Source organism: Helianthus annuus, chromosome 6, assembly GCF_002127325.2.
Source record: "Helianthus annuus cultivar XRQ/B chromosome 6, HanXRQr2.0-SUNRISE, whole genome shotgun sequence".
Lineage (NCBI taxonomy): Eukaryota > Viridiplantae > Streptophyta > Magnoliopsida > Asterales > Asteraceae > Helianthus > Helianthus annuus.
The window spans coordinates 24202976-24227022 of record NC_035438.2 but is presented as its reverse complement, the minus strand read 5'-3'; the positions used below and the strand labels follow the sequence as shown (position 1 = coordinate 24227022).

The window sequence follows — 24047 nt, the reverse complement described above, 5'->3', positions numbered from 1 at the left end:
GATGGTGATTTAGGATCTGATTGAAATCAGATGATGATGGTGATTTACAGATTTAGGGATCAGATCGATGAGGTTTGACACAAGTTCCCATATTGTCTGATGTGTGTTTTAGGCTTAGAGAGTAAAAACCCATTTGGCCCATATTAAAACTTAGATAGGTATTTTAAAACCCATTCTAACCCATCTAGATTAAATCCTCAGCCCATTCTAACTTATTTTCTATTTTAAAAAGGTCCAAAATAACCCAAAATATCATGATTGGGTTTTTATTGCCACCCCTACCCTATCCAAAACAAGTGAAATATTATTATTTAAATTTATACCAAACATTAGCTTGACACTGAAGCTTGTTACCGTACACCAAATCTTCGTCTTCTTCCCCAAACCCATTTTCCGTACAAAAGCCACCAGGGTTTGGGTTTCTCTCTGTTTTCGCTCCGATTTTCTTCAACAACCATATGATTTAGGTATCTTTCTTACCGTTCTTCATAATCTATATTCATTCGATTACATGTTTTCTACATAATCGACGAATTATTGCTGCAACTGAGAATGAACTCACAATCTCACATTAAACAGTGATATGGTTTTCAAAATCGCCAACCGCATGCTTTATGATTATTTATTTCAATGATCAACAAACGATTACAAATAGATCCGTACGGCTCTAACTTATGAAGCGAAATTCGTTTTGCACAGGCCAATTTTGTTTATAAATCACGAGGAGTGTTCATGTGATGATCGCACAGTACTGATTAGGCAAGCTATTTTATGAATTTTGAGTCGATCCGATCGGTTGATGTTTACCTAATTGATTGTTAGCGGTTGACATATTACTTTTGATAGATGATTTTATTGTGAGTTTTGAGATTCTAATCGTAGGGTTTTTGTTGTTTCTGTTTATTTTTGAGGATAAGGGCAAAAGTACTAAAATCGGAATCATTAAAAGTGCTAGAATAACGTAATTAAATGTTTTGTGTGTGCTTTTAGAGGTATTTAATTTAAGGTAGGTTAATCAGTTAATGTAGTTTTCATAGGTTTATATTTTCTTGAACCTGAGCTTAAAATGGAAAAAGAAGATTACACAAAAATTAGTTTTTCAGTTTAGTTACCTTTTTAACTGTTACAGATATTTAGTTGATACATACTTAGAGGGTGTTTGGGGTTGAGTTTTGAAAATAGATTATGCGTTTTGAATAATCAGAATCAGATAATTAACTGTAACAAAACGTGATGTTGAAAGATAGTGTTTGGATTTGATTATGTTGCTTGATATCACAATAATCAGATAATCAACTATTTGAGTGTTTGGCAAATATATATTTAAAAAAATAAACAAGTGAAAATCCTTTTCTAAACGCAAATAATCAATTTTTGGAAAACTGCGTTTTGTTGCAGTAGGGGGGGAGCTGCTTTTGGAAAACTGTGTTTTGTAAATTTCTAAATGCCAATAATCAATTTTTTAATTTTTTAACCCAAACACTCAAAACTGATTATTTACGATTTCAAATTTGCAAATTGCAATGAGTTTGATCTGATTTTTTTTACTTCATAAAAAATGGTTACTTTTTTATGGAAAAATAAGAAGGCACCCTACCGTCGCTTCTCTGCCTCTCTCAATTTTTTGACAGATTTTGATATCTGGTAACTGAACCCTATATTTTGTAAATTTTACTTTAGAGTGGAATTGTTTATATCTTCTATGTGGTAGCTGCTGTTATAGAATAATGATACGATTGTGTGATTGTTGTTCTTTCAGTTGTTACTGTACTACTTTGTTACTGTGGATGTGCTGATCGTTTATTGTGAATTTATGATTTTGAAAGTAAGAAATATTTTTTTATGCATACTATTTTGTTAATTTCATTATGCTTTTGTTAATTGCAAATTGTTGAATTTGAAATCTTGTTATTATGGAAGTCAGTAAGGTACTGTTATTGTTTTTATATTAATCAAAATTTGTCAGTGGTTTGTTCCAGTAGTGTAGTATCTATAAATTTGTTGCTCAATGGATGTTTTTTGCTGCTGCTTTTCTTGTTATCCAACTGTCTGCTGTTTTTTAAATTAAATATTTAGCTGTTTAAGGCAAAGTTCATACCTGTAGATGTAGGTGTAGTTAAATGTTATGTTGTCATAAAGAGACGTCTGGACACTTCATGGTGAAATTATGTATAAATCAACAAAACATATCTAATTAGGAGTCTCAAAACACTTTCAGGTACTGGTCCAAGTTCTCGTTTGTATACGTATCAGAAAATAGAAATGATGTCTGACAAGATCATTCTAGAACAACCGACGGTTCCAAGTTCTGGTGAGTCGAGATACATGACACATCTCTGGGTTTCTGGATATGTAGAGCCACCAGAGAGACTCCATCATTCCGATCCATCTCAGTTGTTAGCCGTCGGTACGTCTTTCTTCTTATTTTCATTTCTAGCTTGGCTTTTTATGAAAAGAAACCTGTCAGAATCCCAACATGCAAATAAAAAACTCTTTCTGTAATTCTGTTGCATTTTCTAGTTAAATGCACACCACAAGCTTACCATTTGTTATAATATCTTTTGTTAGTTTTTTTTACTTCCCCAAAATAGTTTGGGATAACAAGGCTTGTTGTAGTACTAACTACTATACCGTTTTTGTGCGCTTCTGGTTTGGCTTGTCAAAACTACAGGTTCCTTGTATCATCAGGAAATAACGTATAAGATAAGAGCTGCACTAAAGATCTTAACGTTCCGTGAGCAACATGTTCTTGTTCAGTTTTGGTCGCCTCATGACGTTGGCAAACACCAAATGCTTACAACCAAAGATCAACCATTCGGTCTTGGTGTGGCCAGTGAAAAATTGTGTTCTTATAGGAAGGACTCTGAACGCAAAGCTTTTCTTGTGGACAAGGATCACGAAGAAGACGATGTTAGTCCTCCTGCACGAGTATTCAGGCGAGGATTGCCAGAGTGGACTTCTGATATAACCAAGTACGAGACGAAAGATTTTCCACAACAAGACTGCGCGATCCGTTGCAAGCTTCATGGGTATCTGGCTTTCCCAGTGTTTGATTCTACTACAGGGTTATGTGTCGGTGTGCTTGAGCTTTTGACATTTTCCAAGTTGAAGGATGTTGCTTATGAGGTTAAACATATTCACCGGGTGCTTAAGGTTTCTATCTTATCTCTCAAATTTAAACTTCTGTGAGATTTTCCACTGTGTTATGGTTTTTGGTGTTTTCTGTTTACTTTTGTGGTTGAGCATGAAACAACTGTAGATTCATTACAGTCTCTTATCGTTTGGCAGATTCATTGCGTTATTTTCTTAATCAGTCTCCAACAAATTTGCATGGTTTATCTATTGGTTTGGTCAGTGTCTACTCCAGTTTCCTTTTTCTTTAGCGGTATTAGAGTTTCCAGGCCTTATTGTCAAAGGTACAAAAAGTGTTCTAATTAGGTGCTCTCTAAAAGAGGGAAGACACTATGCACTACTTACTTTAAGAATATCCTACGTTTGAATGAGTTATTAGATTAGTATTACCTTATTATAATGATATTTTTTTTTGTTTGTTTTTTTTAATATAGTTTATGCTTTACATTAGTGCTCATTTAACAAATGGTGTCATGTTTCAGACGGTGAATCTAGCAAGCCCACAAGTTTTTGAAGCATTTGATGTCCCTGCTTCAAATGTGAGTTGTCGGGCCTGTTTATATCGTCAATGTTTTGTTTACATTTTCTTTTGCTTTGGAATTCTCATGCAGAACATGTCTGTGATACACAGGTTTCAAATGAGCGTAGCAACAATGAGTCGGATAAAATCTATGATATTTTGAAACGTGTTTGTGACACCCATAGGCTACCTCTTGCGCAGACATGGACCTTGTCCCCATTCACTTGTTATTTTGCCCATGAAAATGGTATTGAGAAGGGTTGTTGTAGTTTCGACACTAGATGCGTCGGGAAAGTTTGCATGTCAACTGCTCTACCTCGTTATGTCCTAGACATGAACACGTGGACATTCTTTGAAGCAAGTAAGACGTGCCACCTGGAAAAGTCTCGGGGAGTTGCTGGTAGGGCATTGTCGTCCCGTGGTTCTTGTTTTTGCGGAGATGTAACCAAACTCGATGTAGAAGAGTATCCTTTGGTCCACCATGCGCACATTAGCAGGTTAACCGGCTGCTTTGCAATCTTCTTGCATAGCATTGAAGGAAAAAACGATTTTGTGCTGGAGTTTTTCTTACCATCGGACATCAACGACAGCAGACATGTACCGGACTTGGTCCAAACGTTGAAGCAGAGTATCGAGGCTGCCTCCGGTTTTGAATTGGGTGACGGGTCAGCCATGGAAATTGTTGGTTCACCTACGGATTCGTCTTTAAACGAAATGGTCTCATCGGATTTAGAGTCGGTTGTGGCAGATGCGGACGTCGCCGACCAATGGTCGTCAACAAAAGAAGACAGAAAGCGTAAAAGAGATTCAGATACAGAACAATCTACTAGCGGAGATTCAGATACAGAACAATCTACTAGCACAGTGATGGTGAACGTAACTTTTAACAAGTCTAAGACGCAGTTCGCTTTTCCTCTTTTTCGCGGACTGTCAAAATTGAAAAGGAAAGTTGCAAAAAGGTTCAAGCTAGAGAGTCAGAAGCTTAAACTAGAATACATTGATGAAGAGAATGACAAGATACTCATTTGTCGTAACGATGACTTGAAGCCTGCTCTGGATGCTTCGGGTAGTAACTGCAGTATGAATTTAATCTGTTCAGAGATTATTTATTAGTTGGGTCATTGATCACATGACCCTGATTTGAAATTTTGTAGAGAATTGATGACCTTGTTAAGAGTAGCTTTTGTCTCTAAATAGTTCATAATATCGCCTATATACATATACTAGACAAGTTAAGCATACAAACACTAATTATACATACATACATACATGCATTACGTACGCCTAATTTAGAACAGTCTAGAAGGAACGCCTAATTGTAATCAAACCCAAATGCCTCTGAGAAGAGCATCTGCAGAAACGGTCTCCCCGAACGTGTTAACAAGGTCGGAGCAAGAACGATCTACTTCAATCTCCAACCCGAGCTCCTCGTGTATCTCATCGGATGCTGATATGAGTAAGAACTCGCAACCTTCGTAGTTTAGAAAGTCGGGAGGGTCTGCACCATGGTAACGTAGCTTTCCAAACTGCCCTTGCAGGTGGGCCGGAAATATCGACTTTTTCTTCTTCTTCTTTGTCGTCTTCGTTTTAAACTGTCCTTGGATAGGATTCTTGATTTGTATCAGGAAAGAAGCCTCCCTTTCTACGTTTAACTCCTCCTGTGGTTGGTTCTCTGCTCCTTCCGATGGGAATTCTAGCTTGTAAATCAGATGGGTGTGCATCTTCTTTCCGCTGTGGTGCTTAAGTATTCGGTACACGCCTTCTCCTAATGCCCTTGCTGCAGGCTTGTGTCTGTGTCCCCTCGTCTTTGTATCGTATTCCTCTACAAATAAAAACACCAAATCCATAACATTATCCAAAAAAGCGGCCTGAGCGTTAATTATGATTAAGGGTGTGAATTTCTGACATAACATGGACACGAACCTAACATGAAATTCGCGGATTGGAGTCTAGTCTACACGGGCTAGGGTCAGTTTTAGGTTGGACCCAAACCCAACGGGTAGAACCGTTTAACCTATTTATATTATATATATATGTAGATTTTTTTTTCAAAATGTGTTTTTATGTCACAAGTTAAATTGATTGGGTATATTATGAAATAATTAAATTGAGAAATCAACATAAGTTTTATAATTAAAATATAATTGTTGAGATATATTTTTTTTTTTTTTGCTGTAAATTTTATTTTTGAGAATATTAATACGGGCCGTGTTGTTTATGTATATGACCCGATTTTCAGGTTCGGAATCGTGTAAAATTTTCGGGTTTACCAAACCACAAATACGACCCGTTACTATGATCCAAACCTCCTTTAAGAGCATCCTTAATATCCTGAATCTTGGTGGTGACCAACTCCACAAACCCCCAGTAGGGTCTGCCCCTCTTGGATGGATCAGGAAGGCTTTTCTTTCCCATGACAATCAACCTCAGCAGCATACTTTTCTCCTCCTAACCAACCAACAAACGAATAATAATAATAATAATAATATTAAGTATTGATTTTGGTATCGATCATAATAGATGTATTATTAATTATATTATATTACTTGAGGTGGTTCTTTCTTCTTCTTCTTCTTCTTCTCCTGCTGCTGCTTATCTTGACTGGAAGTGTGGGGCCTTAAAACGATGTACAATCTCTGCACGTCGTCGGAGGTATGTGGGTCTTCTTCGCCTACTTTTGGTCTGTAAAAGAAATATATATCCCCTCTTTCCTGCATGCACTCGATCGATCGGTTATTCAATTCCATAAATGCATACATACACACGCATATATAGTTGAGATACCTGAATCTCGACATTCGGTGTATTCTCCTCCTCATCTCCTGGTGGCGTTTCTACTTCTTTCTCTTGCCCTCCCTTCATCGATCGGTGCATGATCATTCCGAACACTGAACAATCTATCAAGTATTAGCTACCTAAATGTTCTGCTTCTTTAATCGACGACACGTATCACTTGCCTATCTTTTCCTACCACCACGTGTCCTTTTGTTTTATTCTAGCTAAATCTTCTTCTTTCTTTATTCTTTAATTTAACTAGTGGGATTTCCCCAACGTAATGGAAATTCAATCGGTATCAATTTTGTTTGTTATGATACTGGTAAGCGCTATAGCAAGCGAGGGAAAAAGGTTGTGATGTTAAAAAGGCTATCGACATGTGTGTCACAGATGTCGAAAATAATGGAAACGAATACTGGTACCGATGTTTCATAACTGGACATTGAACCCATTTCATATTCGAAACATTGGTACCGAGACTTGTATAGCCTACAATACAAAAAACACTCTCTTTAGAATGCAAGTATATTATCAACAAAGTTTATGTTGTAACGTTGAAAAAGAAATTGAGCATAACCACGTATTAAGTTTTTTGTTTTCTAAAATTGACAAACACAATATATGGAAGGAAATTAAATGAAAACTAAAAAGGTTAAAATAGTATGTTATTTAAACGGTAAGACCGCGGAGAGGGGGTTTGAGTTGGGGACTTTGCTCAACACGTGTCGTTTGTGGGCTCTACCGGTCCACCCCAACAAAAGTGGGGTGCGGAAGCGGCGTGGGTTAGCGGCGTTTGGATGCCATGTTGGCTGCCTTTATTTTTTTATATACTTAAGATTTATAAAATAAAATACAAAAGTGTATTATTTAAAAAAAATTACATAACATCCTAAAAATAAAAATAAAAAACTACTTATCAAATCCTAAAAAATAAAAAAAAGTAGTTAATAATTCCTAAAAAATTACAAAGTTCTATAAATGTTAAAGTGGGGAACCCACTTAAATTCTGGATTCCCGTCGTGCCTCCACTCGATCTTCGCGATCTCTATTCGATCGCCGTGGCTTAGGTCCCCCGCAGGGACACGATTGAAACAAACTTTAAACCGATCCAGCTTCGGTTTTAGTTCACGCCACTTGTGTTGGCAGGCGTTTAGATTGTGGTGATTGTTACCAACATGTTGTTGGTATTGTTGGAACGCTTGTCCCAAGTACGCGGTTTGACCGCGTTGTAACATACGTTGTGCGTCGACGATCGAAGTGACAAGCGCGATCTCCTCCTCCTCCGTCCAGCTAACCATTTTCGGTTTTGATGTTTGGTTGAAAAAAATTGAAAGTTTGGTGTGAGATTGGTTGAAAAGTTTTATAAAAATTTGAAGGTGTGGGGGGTATTTATAGGTAAAAATTTGTAAGTTTTCTTGAAAAATTTGATTTTTACCATTAAACCGCCATGCCAAACGGCTATGGCTAACGGAACATCCAATCCTGGCTAGCCAGCTCACCATCCAGTAGGCTTCAAAGCGACGCTGACTGGGCAACGCCACAACCAACGCTGGCACAGAGTGGGTTAGCTAGCGTTGTCTGGCTTCGCCCGTCCAACCAACGCCCCCACTCCCCACACTCTAAGAGATAAAATTGAATTTGAAAAAAAAAGTTATATATATAGGGTAGGGTTCTAAAGTGAGCATTAATGTATTTGCGAACGGAGTGAACAAATCTTGGCCATTGATTTACACACGTGGATGGCTAGGATTTAATCATCAAATCGTAAAATACACTAGTCTATTTCATCATCAAATCCTAGCCATTGATCTACACATATGTATGGCCAGGATTAGTTCGCTCAGTTCGTAAACTACACTAGTGTTCACTCTTGAACCTAATTCTATATATATATATATATATATATATATATATATATATATATATATATATATATATATATATTCTTTATTGTTCATGGTCAATCCATTAGTTTTAATAGAATTCCCCGCGCATCCAAACACGAATTTTGTCGGTGTCGATTTGGTTCGTTATGGTATTGGTACGGTATCAACACCCTGTATAGCAACCGAAAGATATTATCAGTGTTGTAAAAATCGCGACTAGGCGACGATTAGTCGGCGATTAATCGCTAGTCGTCCAGTTACTGAGTAATTTTTCTTAAATCGGTCTATTACCCGACTAGGTCCGACTAGGCACGACTAGGTCCGACTAGGCAAGCCAAAAGTCGACGATTCCAGCAAAAAACCTGTATATTCCGGCCAAAACCTCTAAATTCCGGTCAGTTTCCAACCAAATCATTTGAATTCCAACAATTAATCATGTATACTTAAATAAATGAGTTGAGTAAGATTTAAAACCTAGCTACTTAAAATATTTACCTATAAAAATGTATATATTTATACATAAAACTGAAAATTACATATAAAAAACCCGATCCGATTAATCCTGATTAATCCCGAGTAATCCCGAGTAGTCGCTAGTCCCCACTTCACCGGCCGACTAGCGACTAGCGAGTTCTCCAACCTTGGATATTATCTAAAAATTGAAATTGTGATAAGCCCTATAGGATATCGACATGTGTTTTATATCGATCAAAATTCATAAAAACGAATATCGTACCTATTCGGATCATATCGACACATGTACTGTCACACCCCCAAAATCCACCCGCGGAGTACCACCGCTTGGGAGCGTGACTTGACCAGGATCAAGCCATCAATCATATCAAACATAGCATTTAATAATAAAAGTAATCAATGTAAATCATTATGACATGAATTGATGTTCCAAAACCAAACATCGTTTAAATAGCGGAAGCATAGTATGTAATCTTAAAATAATTATAAGTTCGAATAACGTTCATGAATCCAGATCCCACAACGACCTGCTCCTCCTTGTGCAAGCTCCAAAGAGTACCTAAGGCCCTGCAAGGCATGCAGCAAATAATCAACAAACTAGTTGAGCGAGTTCACAGAAAGTAAGTTCATAATATAGTGCATAAGTATAGCTAGTGGGGGCTTCCCATACTAGTGTGTACTAAAGGTGGAGGGCTTCCCAAACCTTGTGTTCATAATACTGGTGGGGGTTTCCCATGTTTATCCTGGCTAATAAGGGCTTCTCATTAACGGTACTTACTAGACTAACTTCCGACCATGTGTTCTTCTTTACCGAGAACAGGAAAACGTACAGGGTCACGTAGGCTTTACGTGACGTGCCCTTCCCCGAGGACAGTGGTACGCGTGGGGGCTACGTAGGCTTTACGCAGCGTGGCCTTCCGACCTGGAAGCCAGTGGATGGTATTGGGTTACGTAGGCTTTACGTAACGTGTCCTCCCGACCCGGGAGACATATGGCAAATAATCTGGGTTACGTAGGCTTTACGTAACGTGTCCTGACTAACCTGAGGACGATGGTCTATAGTCTAGAGAATGCGTATGTACGAGTAATCATTCCATATTCAACATATCCAACCCAATTCCCAACCCGGGAATCCCATGCCTTGGCTGTGTGAACTCACCTTGGGTTGCTCGGCAGACACACAAAGAGTATAGTAGTAAGTAATGATCAATCACGTCCTATCATGGTATTTATACAAGTTAGGTTCAGTTCACGTATAGCACGTATGGTTACACAAAGTTAATAAATTGCAGCATACAAGTTCATGGCCCAAACAAATCAATCATGTTGTGCAAATGTCCGTTCGTGCGGTTGGCAACTGGTCCGGATGGCATTTCGTGCGGACAGTCAGTCCGTCCGGATTGGACAATCCGTGCGGGTGTCAATCCGCCCGGTTCAACATTCCGTCCGGATGGACAGTTCGTGCGAGTGACAATCCGTGCGGACTGTCAGCTCGTGCGGATGATAGTTCGTCCAGGTTGGACCATCTGTGTAGACCGTTGGTTCGTGCGGATAGTCAGTCCATCCGGATTGACAATCCGTGCGGTCAGAAATTCGTGCGGTACAGCTGGTATGGACTGTCCGTGCGGACAGTCCGGGTTGTTTGGTCCAGCAGTTCACTCGTGCGACCGATCGGTTTAACAACTTTCCATGAATTAGGCCATTTGGTTACGATTAGGTTATGTTTCCAAGTTTACCACTTACCAATTAACACAATCAAGGGTTCTATCCTCAATCCTTTAACGATCAAACAAGCATATACTCACATAATTTATCAAGAACCCTAATTTAACCATATGAACAATAATACCACTTAATCATATTAAGTTCCGGTTCCATGAACGTTAATAATATGATTTGCAAACATCACAGCCGATCCACAAGACATTAACATTAAATATCATCAACAATAAATCCGATTTCGTAACATGGTAGCCGATTAACTAACCTATCCGACCGATCAATCAAACAAGTTTGGCCGATTAACTAGCCGATCAACAACAACATCTTAACAATCATGACAAATCAATCCGATTTTATTTGTTAAACATACAACCTCCGATTAACATACATATCCAGTTAACATGCATATCCAATTAACAACATATCCGATTAACAACATATCTGATTAACAACATATCCGATTAACAACATATCTGATTAACAACATATCCGATTAACAACATCTCCGGCCGGTTAATAATACGTTCGGCCGATCGAACAAAGCTTAATTTAACACCGAATTATTCAAAGCATGCGATCTTATAATCATTCAATCAATAGGTCACAATTAAACACTAACCGATCGGGTAGAGGTGATCCGAATCGAGATTGATGTCCGGCCGTCTTGTGTTTGCGAACGAGAGGGAGGGATATTAGCTAGGGTTTAGTGTGTGTTAGGATATTTTGTAACAATGAGAAACAATCAAGTCCCTAAGGTGTTTAATTTGGTGCGCGTATGGGAGTGGGTCGGCCCATCCGCTTGGGCTGCCCTTGGGCCGAGTGTGTTGTGCGATCCGATTTTAATAATAACAAACACATTAAATACGTAATACACGTAGCACATAATAACATATCATTTATTTAAATCAAAGCTCGTAATCATAACACGTTCACCTACGTTACACAAGGTAGGTCTAAAGTCCGAGTTGTCACATTATCCCCAACTAATTGGAAATTTCGTCCCGAAATTTGGTATGCACTTACTGAGGAAGCTAGGTAAGTTCAAACGTTCACTGATTTTCCTGGGGTGTCACATCCTCCCCCCGTTGATCTGGAATTTCGTCCCGAAATTCCGAAGTAGTAGCTTCAGCCTCAGTAGGGGTAGCATTGGTTTCGAATAACTGGGGGTACTTTTCTGTCATCCTGTCTTCGCGTTCCCAGGTGTACTCTGGGCCACGTTTGGAGTTCCAACGAACTCGAACAAGAGGGATTCTCTTGTGTTTGAGGACCTTCACATCCCGGTCCGTGATTTCTACTGGTTCCTCGACGAACTGCAACCGCTCGTCGATAGTGAGTTCCTTAAAAGGAATGATGAGGTTTTCATCTGATAGGCACTTCTTTAGGTTCGATACATGAAAGACATTGTGAACTGCCCCGAGTTCAGCTGGTAGGTTCAACTTGTAGGCTACCTTGCCAACCTTTTCTATTATTTCAAATGGTCCGACATACCGCGGATTTAGTTTGCCCCGTTTGCCAAAACGTACCACACCCTTCCAGGGTGAAACTTTCAATAAGACCCGGTCCCCGACCTCAAATTCCAAAGGCTTTCTACGCTTGTCCGCGTAGGCTTTCTGACGGTCGCGTGCTGCCGCCATGCGTTGTCGTATCTGTGCGATCTTTTCTGTGGCGTCCACTACAATCTCTGGACCCGTGATCTGACTATCCCCCACCTCTGCCCAACAGAGAGGTGACCGGCATTTACGCCCGTACAATGCCTCGAATGGAGCGGCTTGAATGCTGGTGTGATAGCTGTTATTATACGAGAACTCCACCAAAGGGAGGTGCTTTTCCCAGCCGTTGCCGAAATCAATAACGCATGCCCGAAGCATGTCTTCAAGCGTTTGGATCGTTCGCTCAGACTGCCCATCCGTCTGAGGGTGATATGCTGTGCTCATGTCTAACCTTGAGCCAAAAGATTTATGCATTGCTTGCCAAAGTTCTGACGTGAATCGTGCATCGCGATCCGAAATGATGGATGTGGGCACTCCGTGCCTCGAAACAACTTCCTTAAGGTAAACGTCTGCGAGTGTGGATAACTTATCCGTTTCCTTAATCGGCAGGAAGTGTGCAGACTTGGTGAGTCGATCAACTATGACCCATATTGTATCGTTCCCACGCTGGGATCTAGGTAGGCCTGTAACGAAATCCATGGAAATTTCTTCCCATTTCCATTGAGGTATCTTAGGCTGTTGAAGTAGGCCAGCTGGTTTCTGATATTCGACCTTGACTCTCGCACAGGTCAAGCACTTTCCAACGTACGTAGCGATGTGGGCCTTCATACTAGGCCACCAATAAGTAGTGCTGATGTCGTGGTACATTTTATCCGACCCTGGATGTACCGAGTAGCGAGACTTGTGAGCTTCATCCATTACAAGTTCGCGTAAACCGCCATAGAGTGGGACCCAAATACGCCCCGTTACATAGTAGGCGCCGTCTGCCTTTTGTTTCATCTGTTGTCGTGAGCCGCGTAAGGCTTCAGCCCTGACATTTTCGGGCTTCAATGCTTCTGTCTGAGCATCTCGTATCTGTGCTGGAAGGCTAGACTGAATCGTAAGCTGTAGCGCTCGCACGCGCCGAGGTAAAGTGTCTTTCCGACTGAGGGCGTCAGCCACAACATTGGCTTTGCCTGGATGGTACTTGATGGCGCATTCGTAGTCGTTTAGTAGTTCAACCCATCTTCGTTGACGCATGTTCAAATCCTTCTGCTTAAGAATATGCTCGAGACTCCTGTGATCGGTGTAAATCGTGCACCTGGTACCGTACAGGTAGTGTCGCCATATCTTAAGCGCGAAAACAACAGCTCCCAGCTCTAAGTCGTGCGTCGTGTAGTTCCGTTCGTGAACCTTGAGTTGACGAGAGGCGTAAGCGATAACCTTGTCGCGCTGCATTAACACACATCCAAGTCCCCGAATGGATGCATCACAATAAACCACGAAGTCATCTGTGCCCTCTGGCAATGAGAGGATAGGTGCACTGCAAAGTCTATCCTTTAGATGCTGAAAAGCAGTCTCCTGGGGCTCTCCCCAGCGATAGGTAACACCCTTCTGTGTTAGTAGCGTAAGCGGCTGAGCAATCTTCGAGAAATCCTTGATAAACCGTCTGTAATAACCTGCCAGACCCAAGAATTGACGTATTTCCGTTGGCGTACGCGGTGCAGGCCAGTTTCTGATCGAATCTACCTTGGATGGATCGACATGGATCCCATCCTTGTTCACTACGTGGCCTAAGAAGTGGACTTCACGAAGCCAGAAGTCGCATTTAGAAAGTTTGGCGTACAGCTGTTCCTTCCGAAGGAGTTCCAATATCAGGCGAAGATGTTGCTCGTGTTCCTCCTGACTCTTGGAGTAAATCAGGATGTCGTCGATGAATACTATGACAAACTTGTCGAGATAGGGTTTGCACACCCTGTTCATAAGATCCATAAATACCGCAGGCGCGTTCGTTAACCCAAACGGCATGACAAGAAACTCGTAGTGACCGTAACGAGTTCTGAAGGCTGTCTTGGAGACGTCCTCATCCCGGACTCTCAGCTGATGGTACCCCGACCTCAAATCTATCTTCGAATAGTAACACGACCCTTGCAACTGGTCGAATAAGTCGTCGATGCGCGGAAGAGGATAACGGTTCTTCACCGTCACCTTGTTGAGTTCACGGTAGTCGATGCACATCCTGAACGTACCGTCCTTCTTTTTCACGAAAAGTACTGGAGCTCCCCAAGGCGAAGAGCTTGGACGAATGAAGCCCTTTTCCAAGAGCTCTTGTAGCTGCTTTGACAGTTCCTCCAATTCTGATGGAGCTAGACGATATGGCGCGCGAGCTATGGGTGCTGCTCCTGGAGCGAGCTCGATCTGAAATTCGACCTGACGATGAGGCGGTAATCCAGGTAAGTCTTCAGGGAACACCTGAGGATAGTCACGTACAACTGGTATATCTTCCAGTTTCCTTTCCCTTGCTGAAGCGTCTGTAACGAGTGCCAGAATGGCAGTGTGCCCCTTCCGTAAACATTTCTGCGCTTTCAAGAAAGAGATGATGCCTACCACTGCACCACTCTTGTCGCCTTGAACTTCGAGAGGTTCCTGACCCGAACGAGGAATACGAATGATCTTTTCACTGCATAAGATCTCTGCCTGGTGTTGGGACAACCAATCCATCCCAATCACAACGTCGAAACTACCCAAAACTATGGGAATGAGGTCTATAGAGAAAGCTTGACCAGCTAGGATAAGATTACAACCCTGAACTACGTGCGTGGCTTCTAGACTTTTACCGTTAGCTAGCTCTACTACATGTTTGGTGGGTAAAAGTGTTGGTGCACGTTTTAGCAGTTGACACATTTTCACAGACATATAGCTTGTATCCGCACCCGAATCAAATAAAACGGTAACATAAATATTGTCGAGGAGAAACTTACCCATAACAACGTTGGGATCGTTCACTGCGTCTCCTCTTCCCAAAACGAAAGCTCGACCTCTTGCCTCGTTGCCATTATTGTTGTTGTTCCCGCCGTTGTTGTTGCCGTTGCCCTGGTTGTTATTGTTGTTGTTGCGGTTCTGGTTTAACTGAGGGCAATCGCGTTTGAAGTGACCTTCAGCCCCACACTGGAAACATCCCCGGTTTCCACGCTGTGGCTGCTGCTGCTGCTGCTGGTTCTGTGGAGCTGGTTGCTGAGGCTGCTGATTCTGATTTGCAGGACGAGGGCTCCTACAGTCTTTAGCCTCGTGCCCCATCTTAAGACACCTTTGACAACGACCCTTGTTACATGGGCCGTGGTGATGCCTGTTGCAGTTGTGGCACCTAGGTTGACTACCCTGATATCTCCTCTGTCTGTGACTACCAGAGGATTGCTGACTGGGACTCTGATACTGGTCAGTCTTCTGCTGCTGAGCTTGAGACTGAACGGATGCTGAACCTTTACTCGAATCTCCATCCCATTTCCTTTTACTGTCACCAGATGTAGCAGGAGTAACTGAGGTGGTGACGTTAGCAGTAGCATTAACACGCTTGGGCAGTTTATTCTGATCCACTGCCTGATCAGTGATGCGATGAGCAAGGCGCTGGATTTCCTGGATGTTTTCGAGGTTAGCCGACGTCACGTGGCTCTGAATTTCTGGCGCCAATCCCTTGAGATACAACTCAATGCGCTTGTATGGAGGGTCTACCATAGTTGGACATAACACGGCCAGCTCATTCGACCGTTTAGTATACGCTTCAATCTCCGACCCAACCATTTTCAGGTTATACAGCTCGTCTTCCAGCTTGTGGATATCTTCACGCGTGCAATACTCACGCTTGATGAGTTCCTTGAAATCGTTCCATGGGGTGGCGTTAGCTGCTGCCAACCCTAAAATCTGGACTTGGGCGTTCCACCAAGTTAACGCTATTCCTTCCAAAGTGCCAGTAGCAAACTTGACCTTGCGAGCTTCAGGGCACTCGCACATTTCAAAGACCGATTCTAGCTTCTCGAACCAGTGGAGTAGTCCCACTGCTACTTCCGTGCCGCTGAAGGTGTTTGGACGACAGTCCATGAAATTCTTAAATGTGCAGACAGGCTGCTGCGCGTGTTGACCTATTGTGTACGAGTAGGGCAAAGTTTAAATACAAGAGCTAGTTTAGGAGTGTAGGATCTAAAGATCCTAGTGTAAGTTATGACTACAGGTTATCCTACCTGCTTGAGCAGCCGCAAGTGCCGCTGTGACTTGGGCTTGAACGAGAGCCTCTAGCTGGGCTTGTGTCATGTTGATTCTTCCAGACATGATCTTCATTGTAACAAGTAGCATAGGTAAGAATGGTTCGCGAATAGGGCGATGACAGAAAAGTGTAAGCACATAGGGATTCTCATGCTATAATATCATGTGTATCTAAGCATAATGCGGGCAAAGTTCTAAACAGTTCTAGCAAACAGGCAATAAACATAAACCTTATTACCTATGATGTCGAGTCTTGCACGTGGAGCGAAGCGTCGTTGTGGATCGTTGAGAACACTGTACTGGTTATAGTCCGGTTTTAATAAAAACGTTTTCCCATATTAAAACCAAGTTCTCTATAACCAATGGCTCTGATACCAATCTGTCACACCCCCAAAATCCACCCGCGGAGTACCACCGCTTGGGAGCGTGACTTGACCAGGATCAAGCCATCAATCATATCAAACATAGCATTTAATAATAAAAGTAATCAATGTAAATCATTATGACATGAATTGATGTTCCAAAACCAAACATCGTTTAAATAGCGGAAGCATAGTATGTAATCTTAAAATAATTATAAGTTCGAATAACGTTCATGAATCCAGATCCCACAACGACCTGCTCCTCCTTGTGCAAGCTCCAAAGAGTACCTAAGGCCCTGCAAGGCATGCAGCAAATAATCAACAAACTAGTTGAGCGAGTTCACAGAAAGTAAGTTCATAATATAGTGCATAAGTATAGCTAGTGGGGGCTTCCCATACTAGTGTGTACTAAAGGTGGAGGGCTTCCCAAACCTTGTGTTCATAATACTGGTGGGGGTTTCCCATGTTTATCCTGGCTAATAAGGGCTTCTCATTAACGGTACTTACTAGACTAACTTCCGACCATGTGTTCTTCTTTACCGAGAACAGGAAAACGTACAGGGTCACGTAGTGTTAGGCCCTAAAGTGTGAGACTGACGCATCAAATTAATCCAACCGGCTATGGTTACGAACTGGGCTTTACCGGGTTAGTTAATATTAGGTTTTGGACCTTTATAGGTCACTTGGGCCAAGCTTTAGGCCATGTGGGCCAAGCAGGCCCAAGGGGAGCCCATGTAGGGAATTGGGCTTGTCAATGTATATAAACAAGTTTTAGACTTGTTTTAGGGTTGGACATTCATAGTTACAATTTTCCTAGAGAGAGAGGCGATTTGGTGAAGAACACTTGTACTAGACGGTTTTGCTTTTCAAGTAATAGAATCGTGTGCAAGTGTTTAAAGGTGATTCGGTTTGTTCTTCGTTTCCATATTTTCGGTTCGATTTTCATATTTTTCGATTTATCTTGAATCATCTTGTGATTGGATTCCGCACTCTCACAAGATTGGTTGATATCATTGAAAGATCCGGTTAAACGGGACTTACAAGTGGTATCAGAGCCTTTAGAACCTATTCTAGGCTCGGTTTGATATCAAATATTCAAGATTTTCGTAAATTTTTGAGTTGGTGTTCTTCGTGTTCTTCGCGGTATTCGAGGTATTCATCAAGTTTCTATTGAAAAAATAGTTATATTTTGGTATTTTGATTTTGAAAAGGATTGTTAAAAGATTAAACGAAATTTTCAAAATCTTTAGAAATATCTCCTTTTTAAAAATTTACACAATTTTCGGGATTGTTGATTCGATAATTTTGGTGAGTGATATTTCCAGAAAGTTATTTTGAAATCTTTGTTTTTTTTTTTGAAATTCAAATATAAGATTTCGAGTCATCACTTTTGAGTCGAAACCATATTCATCATGCAGACTCGCAACCATTGAATATCATTCAAAGTCCCATCTTTTTGGAAGAAATCAACTCAGTCGCAATCAAAACAACATCAGCCGAAACCACCATCTCGACTCAATATCGACTCGCAACCTGCAACCACCAACTTCGAGTCGCAATCTCGGTTTCGATAATTCACGTTTCAGTCGCAACCAACATTTCAGTCGCAATCACGTTCTCGGCTCTTCACGTGTTCGTTCCGACTAGCAATTTACGACTCGCAACCTCCGGAAACCTGCAACATAACCACCGACTCGCAACCACCGACTCGCAACCAGATTTCGGTTCATCACGTTTCACTCGCAACCACGGTTCCGAGTCGCAACCGGGTTTCGAGTTCACAGCAAATCTTCAACAGTCGATCATCATCATAAGGAGAGTCTGTCAACCGGCCTGCAACTATTCATCATCATCTTCTCCGGTTCCGTTCATCATCTTCTCCAGTCAACCTGAAATTTCATCTTCTCCGGTCATCATTCTTACCATCCCTGTTCATCATTACCTCCTCTGGTCGCCAACTCTAATTGCCATTGATCAGCCACCATCGTCATCACATCACAATTCATCTCCGTCTCCGACCACCTCGTCTCACATCACGGTCATCCTCTCCGATATCGGCCATTATATAACAGTCACCGGACAATCACACCGGACATCACCGATCTCCTGTTCTGTTCTTGATATTTGGTTCGGTTTTTGTTGTTTTCAACGAAGAAGAAACAGACGTCATTTAGGTTTAAATTTCTATATAATAATATAATAATAGTAATCATTAAACAATCATTAGGTTAATAATTATTATAATAATCTTTTGTTAATCATTAGGTAATCATTATACGTTTATTAATAATAATATATTAAATAATAATAATATTTAGGTTTTTCTTTTATATATAAAAAAAAAAAAAATAAAAAAAAATAATAAAAAAAAGGTGGATTTGTTGGTTTTGGTTGTGATAAGGTTTGACAGGTTAGGTGCGGTTTAGAAAGCGGGTTCGTTTCCTTCGCGTGCAACGGGTTTGAGTTAGCAAGTACACGGGTTCTCGCTTTGAGCGTGTGTTGAGGAAATTGTTAAAAAGGATCACATTTTTGGGGGATCAAATTTTAAAAAAAATGTCTTCAAAAAGAGAGATGCTTCAGCAGAAATTCGACGGATTCAAATACTCATATGGTGAATCCATGGAAGCACTTACAGGCCGGTTCGCTGAATTGCTATCTGAAATGGAAAAAACAGAAATGGTGGTGTCTAATCGCATGAGCAACAGAAAGCTTCTGGAGGCTATAAAAGAGATTCCAGATCAGGCGAACTGTAGTTGGTTTCGCAATGTTCATCAGATAATAGCGACAACCGACGGCAACTGTTACAAAATGAAGTCAGATGAGCTGATCTCTCTTATCAAATCCTATGGCAATGCTGACTCACCAAAAAATTCAGCATCTATGTTTAACAAACCCATGGCTCAAGAAGTTACTCGTGATCGTGAAGAGATACTTTCTGTATTTTGCACTCCTGAGTGTAGAAAAAGAAATGAGGCATATCGATTACACAACGCTGAGTTGGTTCAAGACTACAACGACATAAAAAATAAAAATTTTACTTTATCAAAGAATGAAAAGCTTTATAAAGATAAAATTGAAGCTCAGCGAAAGGACATCATCAAACTTAAGGATGATGTTAGTGTAAAAACAGCCCAACTCTTCATGGTTCAAGAAAAACTATGCAATGTGACTAAGGAACTGGAGGATATCAGAGAGAGATATCAAATTAATGAGCTCAACATTAAGAAATTTGATTCTTCCAGTAAATTAGTCAAACATTTGTGTGATCAACAGCTTGCGTACCAGAAAAAGAAGGGGTGTGGGTTGGGATTCAATCAGACTCCTCCTCCCTACAATGATAATTATACTTATTTACCTATGACTGAGGAGGAGCTGATGAATGAAAGTAAAATGACTTATGGTCCTAAAACTGATAAGTCATCAATCAACAGCAGACCTGTTGATAAACGAGTGACTCCTCCAATAAATTTTGTTGCTAAGGGTACAATTGATTCTAACGCCTTTTCTACATGTGCAGATGAAGTAGTTGACGTGACGGTTGGAAGGGCAGCGAGGGAGGAACAAGCATCAAAGTCTAATGCTTCTGAAAATTTAATAAATGAAGCTAATCTAGACTCTATTACGACGTGTGATATTTTTAACTCAGTTTTTCGCTCTGTGATTAATCTCAGGCCTGATGATTTGGGCGAAAACGTTGATGCTTGTGTAACGGAAAATGAATCGGCAAATAGAGCGAATGAGCCAGCTGAATCATCAGATTCCAAATGCGAATCACCTGAAGCAGCTGATTCTGAGAAATTGGAATCAGTTGATTCTACTGAATTCAGCTCAAGAGTGTCATGTGCAGAACCGTCTTGTGCTAAAAGTTCGACAAATGTTTCAGCTGAAGTTTCTGTTAAATTTTCTAGTATTTCATCTGATAAACCAGAACTCTCCAATTCTGTCAAAGCTGACGACATGAAGAAAGAAGCGAAGATTAACGTGACCAAGGCTCCAAATGCGCAAGCTGAACAATCCGAACCTTCGGCCATTGATGAAAAGGTTCAGATCAAGCAACAAGAGCCGAAGCAAGCAGGTAAAGGACGCGGAAAGAAGAAGCCTCAGCATCAAAGACAAGCAGGCTCTCCACAGTCCTCAACGGGCAGCAATAGTCCTCAAAAGGCCCGTGTTGTGAAAAAAACCTTTGTTAAGCCAGTCAGTAATGGAAAATGTGATAAATATGCATTTGACTGTGCTAACAAAGCTTTCGGAAAGACTGGTGAGATTTCTGAACAAGACTTGCAGTCTAAGCAAAGCAAGAAGAATCAAAAGAAATCTCCACCACAGAAGGCCCCGGCAAACGACAAGTATATGCATCCTAATTCATCTTCGTCTGCTGGAAATGTGCAACAAAAACAAGCACAGAAAGGACCGGTTCATCCTTCAGGGCCTGCAAGAGCTACACAAGCTGATCCGAATGCCTTCTACGTGAAGAGACAAACATGCTTCAATTGCGGCGTTGCTGGTCACATTGCTCGGAACTGCAAAAATCGTCCCTACGTACCTTATTATATGCAAAATCAGAGGGTTACACCGAAGGGTAACTACCATTCCAAGCCGATGAAGGTATCTTCACCTAAGGCAATGAAGAATGTGAATCCCAAGGTTAAACCTTCTGATGGGGATTGGAACGCTGCTAAAAACAAACGCAAAGCTGTTCAGGAACAAAAATCTGTTTTCAAAACTCACAAACCTGAACCAGTTAAAGTTGCTCAACCGAAGGCAACAAACACGTTTGTTAAACCAAAACAGATTTGGAAACCCAAATTCAAAGCAGCAACGTCTCCAATCCTTGAAACGAAAGGGGACTTATGTTTGAAAGAAGTGTCTTACTTTGATGCTTCAGGCAAGCCCAGGACCACGATGGCCTGGGTACCCATGTCTTACTAATCTCCTTAATTTTCAGGAACAACCAAGGAGGAGCTGTTGACAATCTCTGGAATGTTGATAGCGGTTGTTCCAGAGATAAAACGGGTAACATTTCACTGTTGCAAAAAGTTCAATTTTTTTTTACAGATGATATGTTTCCTTTGGAGGAGATAAAAGAAGTAAGAAATGATCAGCAAAAGGTACCGTTTAAATTCAGTACTTTCATTTGAATTTGATTAGTCTTCAATCTGATGACAGAACGGTTAAGCAAAAAGATTTTTCTCTCTTTTTCTTAGTTTATAACCTTGTATATAAAGTGTCCTTTCTCTAGTAAATGGTAAATTTGCGCAAAAATCCAAGATTTATGCACAAATTTAGGGGGAGAGAGAGACATATATAGAGTTTAGGGGGAGAAAATGAGAAAAATACAAAAACATTAGAAAAAATGCAAAAGCCAAAAAGAAAAATTGCATGATATGGGAAGTGAAATAAATGTTCGTGTTAAAGGGTTTGACTAACACATGTAAGGTGCCATAGCTGAAAAGACTAGGATCTACTGCGATATGTCGATAGGCTTGACGCTCAACATGATAAAAGATACTAAGTGATATAAACATAACAAACTATGTACCATGTGGGTAACATACCAACGGCGTATGATTTTATGGTCTTAAATCTTGCGTTGATAGATAGCCAACATCTGAGGTTTCGGGTCTTTATATTGTTGAATCATCCGGGGATATCTTGGATGTCCTTCTGCTTAGAACTAAAATTGTACATGACCCCAGGAAAGAAAGTCACTTGGAATTAGCTCATTTCTATTTGAATGTCTGTATGTTTTCCCGATACACACAATTTTGATCTGATTCTGAAATCTTCTCTGAAAAGTCGTGTACCTCCTCTGCTGCATCCAGATACATGCTGACCTGGAGGTGCTAGGCAACGTCAGCTTCTGCTGCATCCAGATACATGCTGACCTAGCTGTACGTTGTCGCGCTGTAGATCTAATACACCCGAAAGAGGCCCTCTAGTGCCCAAAAGAAACCCTAATAAACCTATATCAAATTGAGAAAAACTCATTTGATCTGTATATTATACCATCTCTGCAAAAGATCTATTCTGTTCTCTTCTCAACCTATTCCCAGTTAAGATTTCAGAAATCTGGATTGGACTTGTGAAATATGTGGTAGGGAAGATACTTGCATGATAGAGTGTGCTGTTTACATTTCCGAGATTTGATTAGTATTTATTTGGGTGTTCATTGCTAAGAAATCAAAACATGATAAAACAGATTATATGCAGACTGCACAGTCAGGATATCTTAAAGGATGACATCAGTATACTCACTTGTTACGATGAATCGTTGTGCTTACCTTGATCGCGGGGGTATGCCTTGGAATGGGACACACGGGTATAATAGTATAATATTACCTTAAGCATATCACGAAGTTGAAAAATTCAAAGTTGAGCGTTAATGTTTAAGTGGACAAACATATTGGCAATCGCATAGACCAGTTTGATTAGGCTCGTACTGAAAAGTGTTCCTTAGTCTGCCTGAGAACGAATTTTGATCCCATTTGCAATTGTAATTGTACATTATGGTAGTTGTTTATATTTTGAGTTTTTATTTTCTTTTAGTTCTTAAAAATTAAAAAAAAATTAAAAAATAGAAAATTTTCAAAAATCCAAAAATAGTGTGTTTATTTGTTTCTCTTAAAAATTAAAAAAATGTAACCGTTCTTGAAGATTTGACTGATCATCAAAAGTTAAAAGAATTTAAATTGTGAAATTTCATGTACCAAGTGTTCATGTGGTACTCTCCCTGTTGCATAAGGAATGTTTGCTTATGAGTTTGTGAGCATGTGCAGAACTTGATTTCAATCAAGAACAGGGGTTGATGAAGACTGAGATGCTGTTAGCTGCTGAAGAAGCCCAAAGCATCACAACAACAAGATGTACCTGAGTCAGAAGAATCGGATACGAGACGCCGTCTGACAGTGAAAGTACATTCAAAGAAGTATCGTGAACCTGCTTGAAAGACAAAGACTGAAGAAGAAAAGAGCTGTTGAGAATCCTCCTCTCACATTCTTTTTAACAAGATTTTCAAGCAAAGCTGATCGAGATCCTGATATGAAGCTAACCACAGAATCTGAAGAAAGAGACCCAGTGCTGAGAGTTCAGAAGTCAAGAACTTCCACTACATCTGCAACATAGTGACAACCATAGATTTCGTTGAAGACATTGCTGAATTCAAGTCATGAAGACAATTTGATGGCATCAGTCTAGGGGGAGATTGTTAGGCCCTAAAGTGTGAGACTGACGCATCAAATTAATCCAACCGGCTATGGTTACGAACTGGGCTTTACCGGGTTAGTTAATATTAGGTTTTGGACCTTTATAGGTCACTTGGGCCAAGCTTTAGGCCATGTGGGCCAAGCAGGCCCAAGGGGAGCCCATGTAGGGAATTGGGCTTGTCAATGTATATAAACAAGTTTTAGACTTGTTTTAGGGTTGGACATTCATAGTTACAATTTTCCTAGAG

General features: G+C 40.6%; 2 protein-coding genes across 3 annotated transcripts; one reads left to right on the top strand and one right to left on the bottom strand.

The window, feature by feature from the left end:
* The first annotated feature begins 316 nt into the window (after nucleotides 1-316).
* Nucleotides 317-4846, top strand: LOC110865028 (protein NLP9). Its single transcript, XM_022114223.1, has 5 exons — nucleotides 317-467; nucleotides 2219-2407; nucleotides 2672-3153; nucleotides 3615-3671; nucleotides 3764-4846. Exons 2-5 carry the CDS (start codon nucleotides 2263-2265, stop codon nucleotides 4763-4765), a joined length of 1686 nt encoding a protein of 561 aa, XP_021969915.1. The 5' UTR covers nucleotides 317-467; nucleotides 2219-2262; the 3' UTR covers nucleotides 4766-4846.
* On the bottom strand, nucleotides 4787-6581 carry LOC110865029. 2 transcript variants are annotated; one of them, XM_022114224.2, is made up of 4 exons: nucleotides 6437-6581; nucleotides 6199-6363; nucleotides 5923-6100; nucleotides 4787-5474 (listed from the first exon to the last, which is right to left on the bottom strand). In XM_022114224.2, the coding sequence occupies exons 1-4, from the start codon at nucleotides 6530-6532 to the stop codon at nucleotides 4975-4977; spliced, it is 939 nt and encodes a 312-aa protein (XP_021969916.1). In that variant the 5' UTR covers nucleotides 6533-6581; the 3' UTR covers nucleotides 4787-4974. The 2 variants fall into 2 exon arrangements, with proteins under 2 accessions (XP_021969916.1, XP_021969917.1); XM_022114225.2 differs by having other exon boundaries at nucleotides 5959-6100.
* Nucleotides 6582-24047: the final 17466 nt, after the last annotated feature.

Bases quoted from the DNA above. Each gene is read 5' to 3' on its own strand.
- LOC110865028 (XM_022114223.1), top strand. From the start codon at position 2,263: ATGATGTCTGACAAGATCATTCTAGAACAACCGACGGTTCCAAGTTCT. The intron at 2,408-2,671 runs GTACGTCTTTCT...TCAAAACTACAG, and splicing joins ATCTCAGTTGTTAGCCGTCG to GTTCCTTGTATCATCAGGAA. The intron at 3,154-3,614 runs GTTTCTATCTTA...GTCATGTTTCAG, and splicing joins ATATTCACCGGGTGCTTAAG to ACGGTGAATCTAGCAAGCCC.
- LOC110865029 (XM_022114224.2), bottom strand. From the start codon at position 6,532: ATGATCATGCACCGATCGATGAAGGGAGGGCAAGAGAAAGAAGTAGAA. The intron at 6,364-6,436 runs GTATCTCAACTA...GAGTGCATGCAG, and splicing joins CACCGAATGTCGAGATTCAG to GAAAGAGGGGATATATATTT. The intron at 5,475-5,922 runs GTAAACCCGAAA...TTTTATTTGTAG, and splicing joins CGGGTCGTATTTGTGGTTTG to AGGAATACGATACAAAGACG.